The sequence below is a fragment of the Leptosomus discolor genome, chromosome 1, assembly GCF_034619465.1.
Source record: "Leptosomus discolor isolate bLepDis1 chromosome 1, bLepDis1.hap2, whole genome shotgun sequence".
NCBI classification, from domain to species: Eukaryota; Metazoa; Chordata; class Aves; order Leptosomiformes; family Leptosomidae; genus Leptosomus; species Leptosomus discolor.
In genome coordinates, this window is record NC_141391.1 from 74,102,479 (window position 1) to 74,121,895 (window position 19,417).

Below are 19,417 nucleotides of genomic sequence, written 5' to 3' on the forward strand. Positions count from 1 at the left end.
ATTGGATGAAGTAACACTCCAGGCAAGGAAATAGGCTGGAGTGTAATCAGCACAGCCCATGCCAATACTATGCTTCAGAAATCAATCTGAAAGTTTCTCTAGGAATCACAATTTTCTGCTGGTCTTAAACAGCAGCAAATGACAATGCCACATGCAGCGCCTTAGCTGTGCTGACCAATTAATTAGCATGGCAGAACTAATCCTTTATCTGATCTCTCCCATTCTAAATGAGTCTGCTCTAACTGAAGTGAGAAAAAGTATTATGCTCAGAACCTGGATTCCCTTATGTAGGTATCTAAACAAAATCACAGTTAAATTATATTTGATTTAGACAAATGCCTTTGTAGATCTGAGCCTTTATTTTCAAGCTAGCTGCACTCCCATTCTTTCCTTATTATTATTACAGCTACTTATCATACAGATCATACTCACTTTGATTTCTGTATGCCTAAATACATTCTTCTATGAAGCTTCTTGAATATAAAAATGCCAAAGTTTGTCCACAAAAATGTGGTTGATGATGTTCTTATGTGAGATTTTTTGTTTATTTCACACAGTTAATTTTGGTAATAGAAGAAAAGAGAATCCTACCCGGTTGCCTTCAAACTTTGAGCGATCATTGTTTGCCTTTGCTGTTTTTTCTGCAAGTTTCTTCTGCCTTTGAGGGCCTTTTCCGAAGAAAATGTAGTTGACAAAGGCGTATTCAAGTAAGGCCAAGAAGACAAATACAAAGCAGCCCATAAGATACATGTCAATGGCTTTAACATACGGAATTTTAGGCAAAGTCTCTCGCAGATGAGTGTTGATTGTTGTCATAGTCAGCACAGTTGTAATTCCTAAACAAAGAAGAAAAGACCACATATCTTACAACTCCAAGCACACCATGCTTCAAGTTGCCTTGTCAAATTTGCCTTGTTAGTTTGAAGATGCTTACAAATTTGTGAAAGATATCTCACAGGTGACATCATTGAAAACAAAAGCAAAACTAAAGCTTGATGCACTATTATTCTGCTACAATATTTCCTTCACATGATCAGGGGGAACAGCTAACAAGGGGGCCTGGCACCACTGCCATAAGTTAATGTGGATTCATGGAAGTCAGTGTATCTGTACTGAGGATCTCTTCCATGAAGACCAAACTGCCAGGAAGGCAAATAGTCTGCCAAGTATTAAAAGGTGCGCTCTTCCAGCACTGTGCTGCTCAACACAATGGACAGAAGTTTTTAAAAAGCAACAAAACTAATTAGGGGTCTAGACAGATAAACCCATGTGCACATATTAAGGCAGAGTAATCATATAGACTGTAAAGGATTCCTCTCATGCAGTTTAAAATTTCTAAGAGTTAAGCACTTGGCTGAAGCTAGGCCTGTAGGGTCCCCCTGTAGTAGATGGAAAGAGGCAGGCACCTTTCTAGAGCAGTTCATCCCATCTATTTTAGACACCTGTTTCAGGAAAGGACAATATAGAAGAGGGAGTTGAGATGATTTGTTTAGAGCAGTAGTCTAATTTTTACATAGAAGTGAGATGAGCAGTGAGAGGCAGACATGTCCATTTGCGGAAAGAAAAAGGCAAGGAGGGAGAGAAGCATTTTGATAGTGATTGACTGGACACTAATAAAGAACCTAGAAAAAATCTATAAGGTATGTCAAACTCTTATTTACCTAAGGATGCACATAGCACCTGAAAATATACTACAGAGCACTGTTTTGAAAAGCTGCTAAGAAAAGCAAATTCATTGTCAGTCTGCTTGAATTCACAATAAACGGCAGGGTCTGTATCTCTGCTGGAAATTTTATGGGAATTGCAAATCACAGGTGGCTGAAAACACTGGTTTGTGGAATAAGTTTACATCGGTAAAAGAGGCAGGCCATTCTAATAGGTCCATTCTGCTACTCTTTTCTCTGATTCCATAACTATACCATGAGTTTGCGAGTAGTCACCAAAATGCAGGCAGAACAAAAGAATAAAGGACGGAAGAAAATTGCTGCCATATTATAAAGCACAGCTTCTTTTACCTGAAGACACAGAAATAAAGACAATATAACTCAAAATCAAGCTCTCGGTGTGAACAGTATCAATCCAGGGACCTGCAGTAGTAGCCTACGAGGTTCTGTAACAGATATTTTGTATATATAGCAGGTCAGCATTATGTGGTTTTCAGTGCTTTTCCTTTAAACTATGAAACAAGTGTGGGTTGATGTCAGATGTTTCATGGCTTGAAATACAGCAGACACACACAGCACAGGCTTATTTAAAAATTGTATTGGGTATAACTCACCCAGCTCTGCAGTAAAATGAGGAGCGTAGTTGACACATTATTTTTACCTAAAGAAACTTTGACAAAGTCTCTAGAAAACTTCCATGCCAGCACAAGAATGGGTCAGAAGGGTGGAGGACTGCAGCAAACACTATCATGAATGTTTGCAGCACAAGGGATTTCTCTAGCCTGAATTAGCTTCTTTCTTTGTAGGACTACCTGCTGCTGCTTCCCACAAGGGATTCCAAAACTCACCTAAGATCAAATTGGGTTTTATATCAGAAATCCCACAGATTTCTTTTAACATACTCTTAGCATCTCACTATCACCCCACAGATGCTTACCAAAGCTTAGGCCAACAAAGGACTTAGAAGCCTGCCCAGTGGATGTTATAATGCCCACAATATTGGTGTCTGTTCCCAGACTGTAATCTTGATTCCAGAGATCAGTCCTTAAAAACCACACAGGGAGAGCTTGGTGACTCTCTTGGTGATCCAGAAGATTAAACACACTGAATAGAAAGGTGGCTACCACTAACTAAAAGGAAATAGTTCCCTGGGAACTTCTGCTGACGCCCTGCAGGCAAATGCCTTTCTGAAGATCAATAATTTATTTCAAAGCACAGCTGAAGGACAAGCAGCTGACACTCACCAAGAGGATAATCTTGTGATTACCACCCTTCCCAAAAGTGTGAACTCTTGAGATTTCCTTTCTCCTCACTTAAAGGACTGAATTTAGGAACTTCTAGGGCTAACTAGCAAAAACTCAAGTTTCGACCAGAATTCATGGTTTTGAATATTTCTCTTGAGACCAGCCCTTTATCAGCCTCTACCTGAAGTGTATATAGCACATAGTCTTTAGAACAAGCTGGCCTTTGCTCCACGCTTGGGTTTCTCTGTTGTGGGAACTACTTGGTTCAGTGCAGCCTGGACCACAGATATCGTTTGCAGGAAGCAACCAGGGACAGGAGCAAAACATGGAAGTAAATGAACTAAAATCAGGCTCTTTCTGAGAACACAGGCTTCCTGCAGGAGTTGAGAAAAAGCTTGTCTCCGTATCTGTAAGGATTGCAATGTCCCTAAGGGAGCTCTTTCTCTAACAAATACCTAAGCCAGCAAGCCTTATCGTCCTCTGAAATGAGCTTTTCAGAGCTACTTACCTATGTCCAAAGGTGCTATATTGCCTTTAAACTTTGATACCATTTTGTATCAGCTTTAGACTCATAAAAGTAGCTATACAAAGGAACATAGGATTAAACTCACAGTACTGAACTTCATTATACAAACATCAGGTGATACAAGACATAATCACCAAGGCTCTAATTGTTTTCTCAAAAGAACCTTTTAGATGGATTTTTGTCCTCTAAAAAGTACTTTCTGTCAATTGGAAATAGAACATCTGGGCTCCTGAGTTTCCTTTGCATGTACTCTCCGACTTTCGTTCCAATATCTGTGTATCACAGTACAGTACTTGAACTTGTGCAGCATAGAAATAGGCCACATGAGACAGTCCTGTTCCTTAAACAAGGAAAAACCACGTGAACCCATTACAGAAGGGCATGGAATGTCACTGGGTTTGGTAACTTCTGTCTAACCATCTGTCCTCTGCAGTCCAGTACATAAAATCTAGATGCTGACTAATGTGTTTGAAGTACTCCCCTCACTCAGTCATAATGTCTCCAGGGTGGATCTTTGGTATCCAGTAGTTCACGTACAAACACATCAGAGCTGTTTGGACTCTGTGTCCCACCTCCCATTAAGCTACTACTTATCTGCAACCTGTTGAGCATGCACTAGCTGCTGAGTGGTAATGCCAGATTGTGTCATGCCCATATGCACCAGGTAGTCCATAGTATCTGTAGAATTACTGTGCAGTAAATGCAGTTAACCTACAATATCTTCAGTTACTCAAGTTCAGATGCTAGGACGTAACAGGTTATTGCACAAAGGTACAGCTGTGGCTGCCCAGCCTGCTTTGGTATGTGGGACCTTGGCAGGTACAGGGTACAGAGATGGAGAATCAGATGGACATGGGTTGGAGTCCCAATTTGCTGTGGTACATACCAGAAAAATAAGGGAACCAGGGAATATGTTCCTGTTTTAAGAAAAGAAGAGAGTACAGCAGGAAGTTATACAGCATAGGCTTAGTGTCAAGTTTTGGGCAGGAAGGTACATGCTATTGGGAAGCACAGGGTTGAAGACAGGATTTGGGATGAGATGAATGCAGCAGTAGTCATAAGGATTTATGGATCCATTTAATCTTCCTTGTCTATACCTATCCCTGAGAATGCTTCTGTAACAGATGAAATATTTCCTTTGAGATATTTTGAAGCCACCTTCCCTTATCTAAAGGATACTTTGATCTGAAAAGTTCTTGGACAGGGACCACTGACCCGTGCCAAATCCATGTTTTTATGCCATGAGTTAAACAGCACTTTAAGCTGTCATTTAGCATACCATGCATTCTGAGGTTTAGGTGGGCCATCGTGGTCCATAACTGATGTGCCCCTGGGCTCTGAAGTAGCACATGGTTCTTGAGGTCTGCTCCTGTCATGGTCAGTTAAAGCATCCAGGACCTCAGGAGGAGGCTTGGAGCCTCACTTGTCTTCCCACACTGAGTTGGACTTGAAGCCCACGCTCAAGCCCTTGGAGTATGATTCTGGAGCTGGTCCCCTTGCTGAAGCTACTGCCAACAACATTAACTTTGATGAGAACAAAGTGCTGGGACCCATATGAGCAGCTCATGTCAGAGATTTAGTGGTAGCTACATTCTTGCATGCAGGGGAAAACTTATCACTTTTGAGGTGATACTGGATGACATGATTTTGACATAAATGACTTTGGAATACCAAAACATCGACATCACGTTGCAGTCTTTAACAACCTCCAAAGGCTACATTCAGTCTGACATTTTAATGTCCCACTCAGTCTTAGCACATACCAAGGGCAACTCTTGCTGCTGATGCATCATAATTGATCCAGAATGACACCCACGATAAAATGGTAATCAATATGGAGGGCATGTAGGTTTGAAGAATAAAGTATCCAATATTTCTCTTCAACCTGAAGCTCAGTGAGAGTCTTGGATAGGCACCTGAGGAAAGTGAGGGGAAAACAGTGTTATTTATACTGAAGAAAAGACACTTGCAGATAGTTGCCTTCAGTTTCCGTAGAAACTAAAGCACGCACATTTTATGGGGTAGTATGACATCTGCAGAACAGTAGGGAGAACGCCTTCACTGTATTACTGGTTGGTATTAAAGGAAACTTTGAAGTGAATATAGTGATATCCAAGCAATTTGTATTTGGGAAGAAAAGAGAGAGAGTAAATTATTCTAGATTATTGAACAGATGGGTGAGCACCGGTTAGTTTTTAAAAACAGATGCTTAGGTCTGCAAGTAAAATCCATATCCAAATACACAGTTTTATGTAGTATTTATACTGAGATGATTAGTAATGTGGAAAGATTCTATTTACATGGCAGAGTTGTTCACGAGATGGCACTTCTTAATTACATCTGAACTATGAGAAACACGCTACCTGTGGTGTCAAAAATAAATTGTAATGAATCCCAGTGAAGAAAAGCCTCCAGACCAGATTCTCTAACATCAATTAGACCTGGACAGAATTTTTCTTCCAAAAATATTTTAAGCAAAAGAAAGACGATTTATATGTGTGTGTATATATGTGCAGTATACATATATAGGATGCATTCATTGTTACAATTGGAGCAAATAAATACTGGGGAAAAAAATTAATAACCTGAATGTCAATGTTTCACACAAAATATTTTATTATTTAACTTCAAATTGGCGTATTTCAAAATTGGTTAATCTTACTGAATATATTTTGTATATTTAGAAGTCACAAATCATGACTTTTCACCAAATGCAAAGATTAAACTGAGTGCAGCTGTACAAGACAAAGGGAGTCATTCACAAAACATTAGCTCCACGATTTCAGTGTTTGCATTACTAGTCTTAGATATGATACTTCTAATAACTCATCTAAAAGCTCTAGTTACAGTCAACATCCTAAAAAACTTTTCTGAACACATGGAGGGCCCAACTGGATATTAGATCACATCCCACCCATTCTAATGCAAATATGTGCAACATTACACCTACAAACAATTAAAAAATGACAAACTTCCCTTTAAATTATGCTCATAAATTTGCATATGAATATAAGACAATTCATTTGCCCGTATATACAAGAAAGATTGATTTCCTGAAAGAGAAAGAGAAAGAAGGAACAGAAAACTTCAGACTTCTCTTCATCACACTCCTGATAGCTTGGTAGACTTTGAGTCAAATGACAGAAAAAAATGCTACACCATTTCCAGGCAGCAGAAGCATCCAGGGAGTATCAAACTTTATGCAACTATCCTTAACTGTTTTATCAAAGAATCTCAGGAAAACTATCACTGGAAAAAGAAATATCTGGTAGATATATTTTGTCGCTGTGATTACTTCAATCAGTGGTAATTTTTTCCAGGTTGAAATGCCTTCTGGTTTCATCAATAGGAGAATATTGGTGGAGTCAGAGAATTTATTTCATCATGAAAATCAGAACAAGGTTTTTCTTCTGTCTAAAGCAGTCAACATAATTTTCAGCAAAGAATAATTTAGACTTTAGCTTGCTTAACATCTTCATTTTCCAATGAACAATGTTTCATTTCAAAAGACAGATTCTCTCTTTGAAACCATGCCTGCTTTTTTGCTAACAAAGATTAACTTTTTCATTGAGCTTCTTATGAAACAGTTTTCATTGCCTTGTGTCTGCAGACTATGTAAATAAAACAGAAGCATACCCTGCCATCATGAAATACATAAAAATGTAGCAGACCTGGTCCCCCTTCTGCAATAAGAGTACCGCATCAGACAGAAATCTTTATAAAGCTCGGTTGAGGAAAATTATTTCATACAATACGCCACCCATGCAAAGGATTCTCTATAAATCTCTTCCTTTTCAAAAGTCCTGTCCAGGTCTGTGTGACTGTGGAACATCATTGATAGAGACGATGATTGTAAAATCTCCCATAAAATACTGACTCTGATAAATTAGTCTGAAGGATTCATTCAAGAAGGTTCAGTGGAACTGAATCACTGAATCAAAGCCTCTTCTTGGGTTGCTCCAGTGCCAAGGACCCTGGCTGCATTGGGGAACCTCAGAGAAAGAAGAGAGCGCTTTGCTATTGATAAAGCAGGGAAAATGGCATGGATGGAGGCACGTGACAATAGTGGAGAGAAGTAATGTGTCACTTATGTCAATAATGTTCAGTAATGAAATCCTGAACTGAGAAACAGTGTAACAGAGCAAACTTTAGACATTTATCTTGAGTGCTTCACCACCCGTGATGATCATCCATCACTCATCACGATCTCCATCTAATGAGAAACAGTAATTACTGAAACTAGTGTGACCTGGCCTTAAAGATGGACTCTCCAGACAGATTGTCCCAAGGTCAGAGATGTCAACATAAAGTTGTTTCAAGTACCAGGTTCTTTGTCCTGAACCTAGAAAATAGAACCCTAAGAACCATAACTAGGGCCAGGGCTGTCTGTCTTCCTGCTCTAGAGCTGGAGCTGGACTGTAACAGAGAGATTCAGTTGTGACTCTGAAGGTGCACTGTTTCTTTTGAGATGCCCTATGACATCTCAGACACCAGCATGTAGTTGGTGGATACGGCATAGCCCCTACATGTTTTTGATGCGCAGCTGGAGACCATGCCCTATGCCATCTCAAGTAGCAGTTGATTAAGTGGCTCACTTGAACTGCATACACATGAGCTAGATGTCTAAGCTCCAATTACATTTACAGAAGAGTCAGTTCATCTAGTCAATCTAGTAAATGAAACCTCCTCCTAAAATAGAATCATAGAACAGTTTGAGTTGGAAGGGACCTTAAAGTTCACCTAGTTCCAACCCCCCTGCCATGGGCAGGGACACCTTCCACCACACCACGTTGCTCAAAGCCCCATCCAGCCTGGCCTTGAACACTGCCAGGGAGGGGGCAGCCACAGTTTCTCTGGGCAACCTGCTCCAGGGTCTCACCACCCTCACAGTAAAGAATTTCTTCCTAATATCTAATCTGGATCTCCCCTCTTTCAGTTTGAAACTGTTACCCCTCATCCTATCACCACCCTCCCTGGTAAAAAGTCCCTCCCCACCTTCCCTGCAGGCCCCCTTTAAGCACTGGAAGGCCGCTATAAGGTCTCCCTGGAGCCTTCTCTTCTCCAGGCTGAACAATCCCAGCTCTCTCAGTCTGTCTTCACAGGGGAGGTGCTCCAGCCCCCTGATCATCTTCATGGCCCTACAGACTCCTATTGGAGGACTGAATTTGTCTCCAGGCTCCACTGACTGTACTGACTAGATGCCTATCAACTAGGACACCTAGTTCATATATAGAATGAAATTATATTCACCTTAAATCAGACCAAGGTGAATCCTAGCCCTGCAAGTCTCAGGATAGGTTTTGAGAGTCTGCAGCTCCTGGGCAACGAAAAGTCTTGCTGGCGTTACAGCTACTTACTGGAGTTGACACATTGCTTAGTTTCATAAAGGTAACTAGAATGTCATCCTGTTTTGTGGTGATTTTCCAAGCTAAAATTTTATTGGGAGGTCTAGATCTCAGGAAATTTCAGAATAATTTGGTCTTTGTATAGTTCAGGTTGAAATTCCAACATGAACCCGTAGCCTCATTTTTTCATACTATGCAGTCAGAGTTCTCCTTTAGGTAGTTCTCCCTGAGACTACACAAGTTTGTATTACTTTCACCTATATTGCTTTTATGCCTTCACAGACGATCTATTGGCCCTGCCTCCAGCCTGTCATCTCTGCTATAATATCTCACCTCCAGCAAACAGACCACAGTAGTCTGTGGAAAAAAAGAATTAAGAGAAGGAACATTCCTTATTTCCCCTATTTATTTTCCCCCTCTTTGTCTGGACGGCTAAAGCTCAGCAAAAAGGATGGGTCCTAACCTTCATGAAACAGAGTGTAAGCCCAGATCTTTATTTATCTAAGAAGGAACTATCTTGTGTAATTTATTTAATAAAAATGGATTTCTTGGTGAGCTCAACAATTACGCTGTTACTTGCCTGATTATGCTTGGATAATGATTTGTCAATGAAGGCTCAGTACATTTAGAGATTAATTACCAAGAAATTCTAGTTGTTAACATTCCATCAAAATTTGGGTTTTTTTTGCCTAAAGAACAGTGTCGCTATTCAGGGACCAGATTTGTTACCCTTCCTCCCATCTCATATAACGTTGATGTCTATGAACTAATTTAAAGAGTAGAGGAATGACAGATTTTGGCCTGAGGTATTTAAATCTAACAACAGGATTGAGAATGCAGGCATAAAAACAAATGCTTAATCAATAACTGAGCCCAAAATATTCCTCTTTCATATATTTGGGCACTTGGTAAAAAGTAATTACTTGTTTCTGTTTCAATTTCATTAAAAGCTAGCAAGCTGAAATATCTAGCTCCAAGGCTAAATTAGTCTCTTGCTGTTTTATGCAAGTACGAACCAAGATAACAGAGTTGGTCAGTTACAGAATTCTCATTTTAATCTGTTCTTCTGGGAAGGTTCGTCAGCTAATTGGAAATGTACTTTACAGATCGATCTTTCAGGATACAGCATATAATTAATTTTCAAATCTTTTAAGACAACCCTTCTCTTACTAACACGTTGCGAAGCTAGCTCTGACCGCTATGCATCTTGAAGCTTCTAGGTGATGTTTTACATGTCCCCATTCCTGTTCAGTTTCTTAGTATTTCTGGATAACAAACATTTAGGAGGTGGATGCAGCTCACAGGTCTAGGCACTAAATTTCAGGTGTTTGCATGCAGATGTTTACACACAGATGGTGCATAAGCTCTCAGTGTACACTATGGAGATCTAGACTTACAGCCAGGTGATTCTAAGGGTGTGATTTAATTGTCTAATGCCGTTGGAGATGCATTAGGCTACTGAAGACTAGAACTTAATAATACTTAAGTAATTAATACTGAAGCATTAGATTGTCACATAGGTCACAAGACCATAAGACTCCAGAACAGCAGCCTAACTGCTAAGCAAGGTGCTCTAAAGCATCTCAAGAGGCACCAGATACCTACATTTAGACAACTGAATAGTGTCCTAAGAGATATTCACTTGACAGAACAGAAGTGTTCAAGAGCTGAATAGCTCTTTAGGCTCACTGACAGCACTGATTTGATACCATTTGACTACAGACTTAATTCAGTCACTGACACATAGACATCCAGTGCCATTTTTACACGTCTTCTGGTAGCCTGTATGACCTTCAGCTGGTGTTAGAAGGACAGTCACACCAGAATTTTCTTCTTCACAGCAATAAAGTTCTCTTATTTCCATCATGAATAAAGAGAACAAGCTATTGCCCATGTCTTTGCAGATACTTTCTAGACACTTGAAGACTGTATTTAATTCCCACCAAGTATTCTCTTTGTTTCAACTACACAGTCACACCTGTTTCTCCAGTAATCTCAGAGACTCCATTTTCTAGACTTCCACTCATACTTACTAAAATTTTTCCCAGATTCTCTTCTATTGCTCCACAACTGTCTTGAAAAGTGCTACCCATGACCACAAATACTTAGCTCAGGCCTTAGCAATGCAAGTCAGACTCCTTATAGGATGTGTTTTATTTTGTTTTGTTTTTCCCAAAAAGATGTTACTGATTTATGTTCAGCCTGAGGTCAACAGCAACCCCTAGATTTCTATGCACAGAACCTGGCCTAACCTGGTATTACCTAACCTGAATTTGGATGGGAATAATTAGTGGTACAGGTGTTGTATTTGCACTTTTATACTTCTTTTCAGACCCGCTTTGCTAATTTGGCAAGATGATTTTTAACTTCAATGCTATGCTTCAACATGCATGCAGTTCCTCCAGTATTCTTGCAGACCTGCACAGCTTTCTGTCATCATCTATGTTTTTTTCCCCATGATTACTGTTGCTTCTCAGTAGTAACTATGGGAACAGACTTTTCCATTTGCATAAGTTACACAAGATTATACAGCACTGATCCTCAAGGAGGACAGGAGAAATAACTAGTCCAAAAGCTGTTTATGGCATGACTCTGAAGTCTTCTTTTAGTTTTATACAATCAAAGCACACTCCATACTGAAATCTCTGCAATGTTAACTGAGATATTGCGCTCAAAGAACTAATATCTTCCCTTGAGACATCAATAACCTCAAAGCCAAAGAAAAAAAATGCATGTCTGACTTATTTTCCACCATGGTCCTAGTAATTAGGGTCGGTTTCTACATTTTCTCCTAGTTTTCATTTTCTCTCATATTTGTCTCACAGCTCTCTGGGTTTCTCTTTTTCCTGAATGTAACAAATCTCTCTCATCTCTGAATTACTAAATTGTGCCTTTACTGAAATATTTCATACTGAACTAAAAGGTGGCTTTGGACTATCCTAAAAGCTTCCCAAGTAAGTTCTCTGTATTCTCACTGCTGTCCAAAAGAGCCATCCTACAAAAGCATATCCAGTCCTGTGAAGGGGCAGGTAAGCCCTGGCTGCCAAAGGTGTCACTAGCTGCAGAACGGAAGTATATAGGATTAAAGTATCCGTTTTTCTATAGAAAAAAAACGCCTTTAATTCACAGTGATAAACAAGAACAGCCGCAGTTGGCAAACCCCTCATATTAATTTCAGTCCCAGCAATATTTATATTTTGTTCTGAAATACAACTTGTGTTTCTGTGTACTTTCAAACAGATGTTGTGTCCAAAGAGTGGGTGAAGTGATGCTTACAAACATAATAGAGCTGTGCTTCATTTGTTCTAGTCTGCTGGGACAGATAGAACAGCACACTCCTGTGGTCTGAAGAGCACTGAAAATCTGGAGATCCCAAACAGCGGCCCCACGCTTGCTGATGGCTTTCTGTGTTGCTTTGGTCTGGCCACACATGACAACATTTTCCTATGCTGGTGTCTAACATTAAACATGTAAATCAACATTGTGCTTTGTCTCCTGAAGACAACCAATGCTGTGAGTTAGCAGTAACTTTTATTACATCTTCAAGGGAAGAAGGAGGAAACCCAGGGATTTAATTTTAGCATCTTAAAGAAATGCACTGGTTATGTATAGAGTACCGTATACCCTCAGTGCAAATCAAGATATAAAATACATTACATTCACTATACAACAACAAAACAAACATGCACTAAAAAGTTGCAAGGAGGTGTTCATAAAAATGGCAGCTTTTTGACCTAGTATGCCAAAACATACTTATGTATGATCAGGAACCCTGTAGGCTACATTTAAACTCATGATTCAGAGGTGGATGACTTCATATTTATTTAGATCACAGATATTTAGGTGTCTGGTTAAGTATCACACACACACACAAGGAAAAGAAAAATAAACAAGAAATGATATTTTGTGGGCTCCTACATCCAGGCTTTATCAAGTAAGCAATTTCTTTAGCCAACACATAACACAGACTATATATAATTATGATTAATAACAATTAATTATGATTAATAAAATAGTAATTGTCATACATAAGGAAATCAAACACTACATGGGCAAATGACAATACTTGCCTGTGGCAAAGACAACATTCTTTGACACCAGTCTATATTCCACAATGGAGAACTGAGGAAGCTCAATCCTCTCCACACCAGTGACTGCGTTATCTCCACCTCTCCAGTAAAACTCTATGTCATCGGTTGTGTAGCCATCTGCAGGCAAAGCAGCAGAGTAAGTCAGAAATAACAGCAGGCTCAAACATACCTTCAAATATATCTTCAAACATAGTACACGCGGTTTGTCATTTGAGACAATGAAAAGAATCAGAACAGCTGGAGTGGTGTATGGTATTTTGTTCTGTATGCCTGTGGGAAGGTCTCCTGAAGAGCTGTGCCATTACAGTCTGCCAAGGGATTTGAGGCAAAATACTCTGTTTTCTTTTTTTTTTTCTTTTTTTGGTATCACTCTCATAAAATTCACATAGGGATTAATGGCCCAAATGAGACAGAAAATTCTACCCAATAATCTGCAAAATTGCAGATTAGCGTGATTTAAGACATCATACACATTTAGCGTTGAAACCAAGTGTGTATTTACACTAATAATCACCAGAAGAAGGCAGATTATTCAATGAATACAGAGAAACATAATTGGGCCAGATCTTTTCAACTCACACTAAAGAGTGAGTCGCACCACTTCCATTAGTTTCTGTAGTGGAGGACTACAGCTAAATATAGGATATATACTAGTATTTTCTGTATATGGCTCACAATCTCCAGTCAGTAGCAGAAATGGAGCAGGAACTCCTGAAGTGCAAATACATATCCGAATATTGCAATCCTAGGGCATGACTAGGTGGAAGAGAGAACCTGGCTCTGTTTGGAACACAACTGCAAAACATAAATGGGGCTGATCTGAAAGCCCGGTGGGGGCAGCCTGTGGCAAGACCATCCATGCATAATAAAACATACTGAAAGGAAATACCACGTGTTTGCTCTCTTGAAAATGAATCTGATTAAAATATGAACATTCATTCTCTTGCGTTGAAGATAAGCATCCAGTCACTGCCTCTGCCAAGTTGGCTGGAGCAAAAAATTACTTCATTCTGTCCTAAACCCATTTTTCTAGGATGTACCCATCCATCTAGAAATAGATGACCCCTTATATTTTGTTAAAAAAAGTCAAATAAACAAATAAACAAAAAATCCAAAGGGTGATAATGACATGTTTCACATAGCATTTATAGACACCAATCTAAGTATTACACAGTTCTATAAAAGGAAAACTGCCCTGCATCTGAACTAGGTTTTGCATGCATTTTCTTATGTACATACAGCTTTCTATTTCCAGAGTACAGTTTTGTTCATCTAATGGGTATCTTCTCAAGTCCATCATACAAGCTGCAGTGGTTGTGATTCTGAAATACAAACATCAAATAGAATTACTGTACAGCCAGTAATCCAGATTTTGTTGTTGTTGATTTTTCAAAGTGAGGACTCTCTGAAGATTAGCTTACAGTAATTGAGAATCCGGTCCATAGTTTTACACTGAGCAGCAGCTTAATACAACAGCGGTTACACTGACTGCAATAGAACAACTCACTGTGACTTACCCTTATGCAACCAGTCCCTTTGGGGTAAAATGGATATATCTGCATATGCAAATATTACACAAACATTTGCTAAGATTAAGATATATTATTTTATATCAGAAAATGTGAAGTGAAAAAAGTGTGCTACGAATGTCAAAATGATTAGAGCTGTGTGAATAACTGATTCCTCAGTTTTCCGGCAGCTCTAGAAAAAAAACTGAAATGTTGAAAAAAATCCTTTAAGTCCAGCAAAACACTTTGTTTCAAAGTTGAGTTTACTTCTCTAGTTTTCAAATTTAAAGAGGATTTTGTAGTGAAGCGCCATATTGAATTTTAAATTTTCTCCCCAAATAACAATTTTTGCTTCTTTATTTCCAGTGCAGGCAATTTAGCACACTAAGCATGAATTTGCAAGATATTTCACTATTGATGAATCTGCATTTTTCATCAAGCTCTTGTATACCAGGAGTGTCAACAATACACACACACAACTAAAACAACTGTAGTAACAGCTTCACACAGCATCGGCACTGTAGTTTTAAATTAAGGGATTTATATATGGGTACCTACTTTTAGACAGGTATAATCATATGCTCACAATTAATCTTCAGCATATTTAACTGTTTTGCTTCATCAAGAGTATGTACATTATTATGCATAATTTTATTTATAATGGCTTCATATAAATTTCACATTTAAATGATTCTGGGCCTGACTAGGTCCACTCCTTACTGATGCTTTTCTGATATAAACAGGAGACGGACCTTTTACAGTTAGTTCTTAAACAAATAATATTCTGGTGATAATTTACGCTAATAATACGAGAGGTCAAATGCCTTGAAGGTACCTCTAAAAGCTGGAACCCTCAATGTTAAGGTGTTGTCCATGTGTTTCCTCCATTTTGAAGCTTTCTCCTTAATCCCTTAACCTTCTGAAATTACAGTCTTCTAATCTGGTAAACTACTTCAAAATTCAGGGCAACATTTCAAGAGAAGAAAAGTAGTTAGGTGCCTTTCTTCACCTCTTTCATGCTAAAAAACCCCTGTGCTGTTATTATAAATGTCATATTGAATCTCGCAGAAAAGGAATTAAAGAATATTTATCCTTAGCATGTAGGTTATTTCAGATGGGTAACCACATAATATCCAAAGGAAGGAATTAAGACCATTACAACTATCCCATTGGACAACAGAGGTCACCCTTCTCTGACTGAGAAGGTGCTTTTGCAAGAAAATATTTTAATTTCTTTGCACAGGGAGACACAGCTGTATGTGTGCAAAGGCAATGGCTGAGCCAGGAGAGAAAAAAGCACAAGGTTCTGTTACTCAGCGTACCTTCCCACTTCTGTTCCTATCAGTAGCCAGCAAGAAATGTACACAGCTGATCTTCGTCCTTCCCTGCCTTATCTATGGCATGATCTTATCTCTGCCACTGCTGTTCACTCTGAGTGTCCTCTGAATCCCTTATGGTGGTCCCACAGGCTTTCAGGTACCAAGTATTGTATCACGTGATACTTAGGTCAACCGTCCTCCAGCTGCCTGCTGGGAGGTGCTCTGGTTCCTCTGTTAACACATGTCCCAGTGGGTTGGAATAGTTTACAAACAGCACTTCCTCAGCTGGTCTGCTTTTTAGGGGGATATCTTCTCCACAATCAACATTTGCAAGTGTCCTTCTGGACCCTCAAGCAAGGTGCTAGACACCGGGCTATTAATTATGGAGATTAATGTCTCCTCAATATGATGACTACTAGCAGCTCTAGCTAATCATATAAAACTAGGACTACCATAGGGTCTCAGTGGAGAAAACTTAGTCTTAAATCTCTGTTAACCGATGAACAAGGTCTCAGCAGTGATCAGCTTTACAAAGCCATACTGATTGTGCAATCAAATGATCTTGCTCCTGAGTCAACTGACAACTGTGCTCAAAGTAAAACAAGCAGGCACACCTGGGCACTGCTGCTCCGAGGTTCCTATCCCACACTTCAGTGCCCTCCCCTGCACTGACCTAGGTCTGATTTAAGATCCTGCAGCAGAATCCACGAGCTAAGTTGATATGAGTGTGGTAGCAGAATCAACTGTTATGTTGTACAACGAGCTTTAAATGCCAGCCATACAGAACACGTGCACGTACAAATTATTAATTTGACTGAATTATTAAAAATTACACAGCTGGCAAATTTTCATTCACCTTACTAATTGCCTTATGACTTTTTAAGGAATGTATTTTTATTTTGCCCTGTTCACATACTGTAGTGGTTCTGTGTCACGAGCTCCAGTATCAGAAACTGCAAGTAACCTTCTTGCTCAAGTAACCTTTTACACTACAGCAAAATGTATGTTTTTAATTTCATAAATATCCACTAGAAAATAACATACAGCTAGATATAGATAGAAACATATTTACCCCATTTACTCAAAGTAAGTTGAGTGTGCAGAGTTCCCTCCTGAATGAACATTCGAGCAACCAAATTTAACTTGCACAAATGCTCACCAAAAACAAATGTTAATTGCTCAGGCTTGTGCATGCTTCCAAGAAGAGTAGGTTTATTTTTTATGGGATGAGATGCTGCCTGACACAGCAGGACAACCAGGTTTCAAGAACTCATCATCACAGCAGTGACAGAGAAACAATTATGAGCCAGACAAAGACAGAGTGGTACATAGACACACATACATTTTGGATGAAAGCAATACACAAAGGAAATATTTTTAATTGTTTAAAATTCCCTATGCCAGTTATCTTTCCTCTGGATATTGATTCTCTCATCCTTCTCTGCTACCTTATAAGCGGGCTGATTGCCTTTGATTATATTGCTATATTGTATAGGAACCACACCTGCGATGCGCTGGGAGATGCTGCACAAACAACTGTCAGAAGGATATTATCTGTCCCCCAAAAGTTTACAATATAAATCAGTGTAACCAATATACATACTTCCTATGTGACTAGGTCACAGTCTTGATGGCTAACTTGATCCTCTTTTCATCCTGATACAGAAATACATTCATCCAAAAGAGAACAGAAGTAAGCGCAGTTGCCTTGTCTGACCGATCACAACCAACCTTTTCATCTTGCAAACATCCATCATGTTTTATACACAGGTGAAAACTACGTGAGCCCTTTCAGATAAAACACATATACTTCTCCACTCTGTTTATTTATAACATTTAGCATTGTACTGCCTGAGAACAAGAGGTCTATATATGGCAAACACACAAGTAGTCGGAAAGACTATTTTTGATCTCCAGTCTATAACGTAATTATTTCTTTTTTTGGCCTGTTATGAAAGAAAGCTGTTGTATCGTTATATGTCTTGCATATTGTTCTGAACAAGACGGAACAAAGTCAGCAACATGCCCCCCCCCCCCGCAAATTCCCCAGAAATGGTATGAACTTCGAAAAGCTCATGTCCCATTCCCTGACTGTCATAGACATACGCTGCAGTAGGAAACTGCTTTCTTTGAAGTAGATAGAAACCTCGGATAACTGAAGGTCAAGTCTTTAAAAACTATGATAAATTCTACATTGTTCAGAAGAGAACACAGAGCCAGCGTCGCCCTCGGGATCACTTTTGTTACATATTTTTTGAGGAATTGTTTTGCTCTGTGGATATTCCACAACTGGTTGCAACCCTCCAAAATTTCCCCTATTATGCTCAGTGACCCTATGTTTTGTGGCACATAAAACTCTAGGTTCTGGTCTCAGCCCACAGGATGAATCATTGCCTCCAGACTTCAGCTTGAGGCCAATGCCATTGGGATGCTCTGAAGCCACAACACAAGAAGATAGGCTAGCAGTAGAGGAACACAAAGCTCAAGCCTTTAAACGAACAGAGCTAAGGCTCAGGAATTTTCTTCCTTCTGATCACAATATCCTATATTTTGCCAAGATTTAATTTCAGACAGTTGTCCTTCATTAAGTAACTCAGCTGCTTCACACCATGGATATCTCACCCTGGGTATTACATGCTTTCAGAGGAAAGGGAATGTAAAGAAGTGAGACGTATATGAGCCACCGGTGTAACCCCTGCTAAGCAAATACTACCAAGTGAAATGCAATCTGCTTATGGACATTTACGTTTTGCAGAAGAGGAAGCTAACTCCTTCAAATACACTATTTTATTACAGATAATCCTCACCTGAATGACTCCAAATGTTTTTAGAGTGTGACAGAAAGACTTCTATACATTATTACAATCATAAGAGTTCTTATCTCCATCACTTTTTTATTACACTGCTTGCGGGGATGGTTTTTGAGATAAAGGAAAAAAAAAATATCTTGCATCACTTTTCGACATTGAACTACTTGTGGAAAGAATCCTAAACCCGTAGTGTTCCATGTTGGGTCAACAGCATGCGAAATGAAAGCCTCATTTTTCTAAAATCAGTTAATTATAGAGACAATAACTCCTGAACATCCTAAACTTCTTTAAAGTTTCATAATAGGTTGAGTCTATTTTTATTTTGTCTAGAAAGACTCATCCAATTATAGCCCATACATGATATGTAATAGGAGTTAAAGAGGTGAGGGGCCAAGACCCAAGTCAGTAAAAAGTTCAACTGTTGATAAAAAAGGCAAAAGCAGGTAAAATAATGATACTAGACATATACTCCATCTGCACCACTTTTCAGATCTCACTCATTATTATACTAGGAACTCATTATCCTGCACTACCTATATGCATTAATTTTGAGTATTATCTATGCTTAAAAATACAAGAAACTCCTGATTATGGAAATGGAATTTCCACTGGCAAAGACTTGTTTTGCTGGTACAGTTTAAACCATTGGAGGAAATGGAGTAACCTGCTCAAAGAAAGCAAGTTTTTGATACTTTGATCCATTAAGATTTTTACTAGTGTAGTTAAATTTATTAAGGGAAGGATTCTTCAGTGTTCCTAACCATAAAAGATATGACAGAAAATAAACACAGGTCAAGCCTAAATTAGGTACAAAGTAGGATAATGTAAGGTCATTTTGTACTTCTGGATTGAAATATAACACATTGCAGTGTCGATCCTTGCTTGAAGAAATCACTGAAGGTACCCACAG

At 39.1% G+C, this 19,417-nt stretch overlaps 1 protein-coding gene across 3 annotated transcripts in view; it reads right to left on the reverse strand.

Annotated features, from left to right (window-relative positions):
- GABRB3 (gamma-aminobutyric acid type A receptor subunit beta3) overlaps positions 1 to 19,417 on the reverse strand; it is a 193,382-nt gene that overhangs the window by 10,545 nt on the left and 163,420 nt on the right. For all 3 annotated transcript variants that reach the window (XM_086482205.1, XM_086482206.1, XM_086482207.1), the window contains 4 exons: positions 14,110 to 14,192; positions 12,850 to 12,987; positions 5,198 to 5,350; positions 592 to 836 (listed from right to left, as the gene is read on the reverse strand). In XM_086482205.1, coding sequence (XP_086338331.1) covers positions 592 to 836; positions 5,198 to 5,350; positions 12,850 to 12,987; positions 14,110 to 14,192 — 619 coding nt within the window. The remainder of the gene's footprint in view (positions 1 to 591; positions 837 to 5,197; positions 5,351 to 12,849; positions 12,988 to 14,109; positions 14,193 to 19,417) is intronic.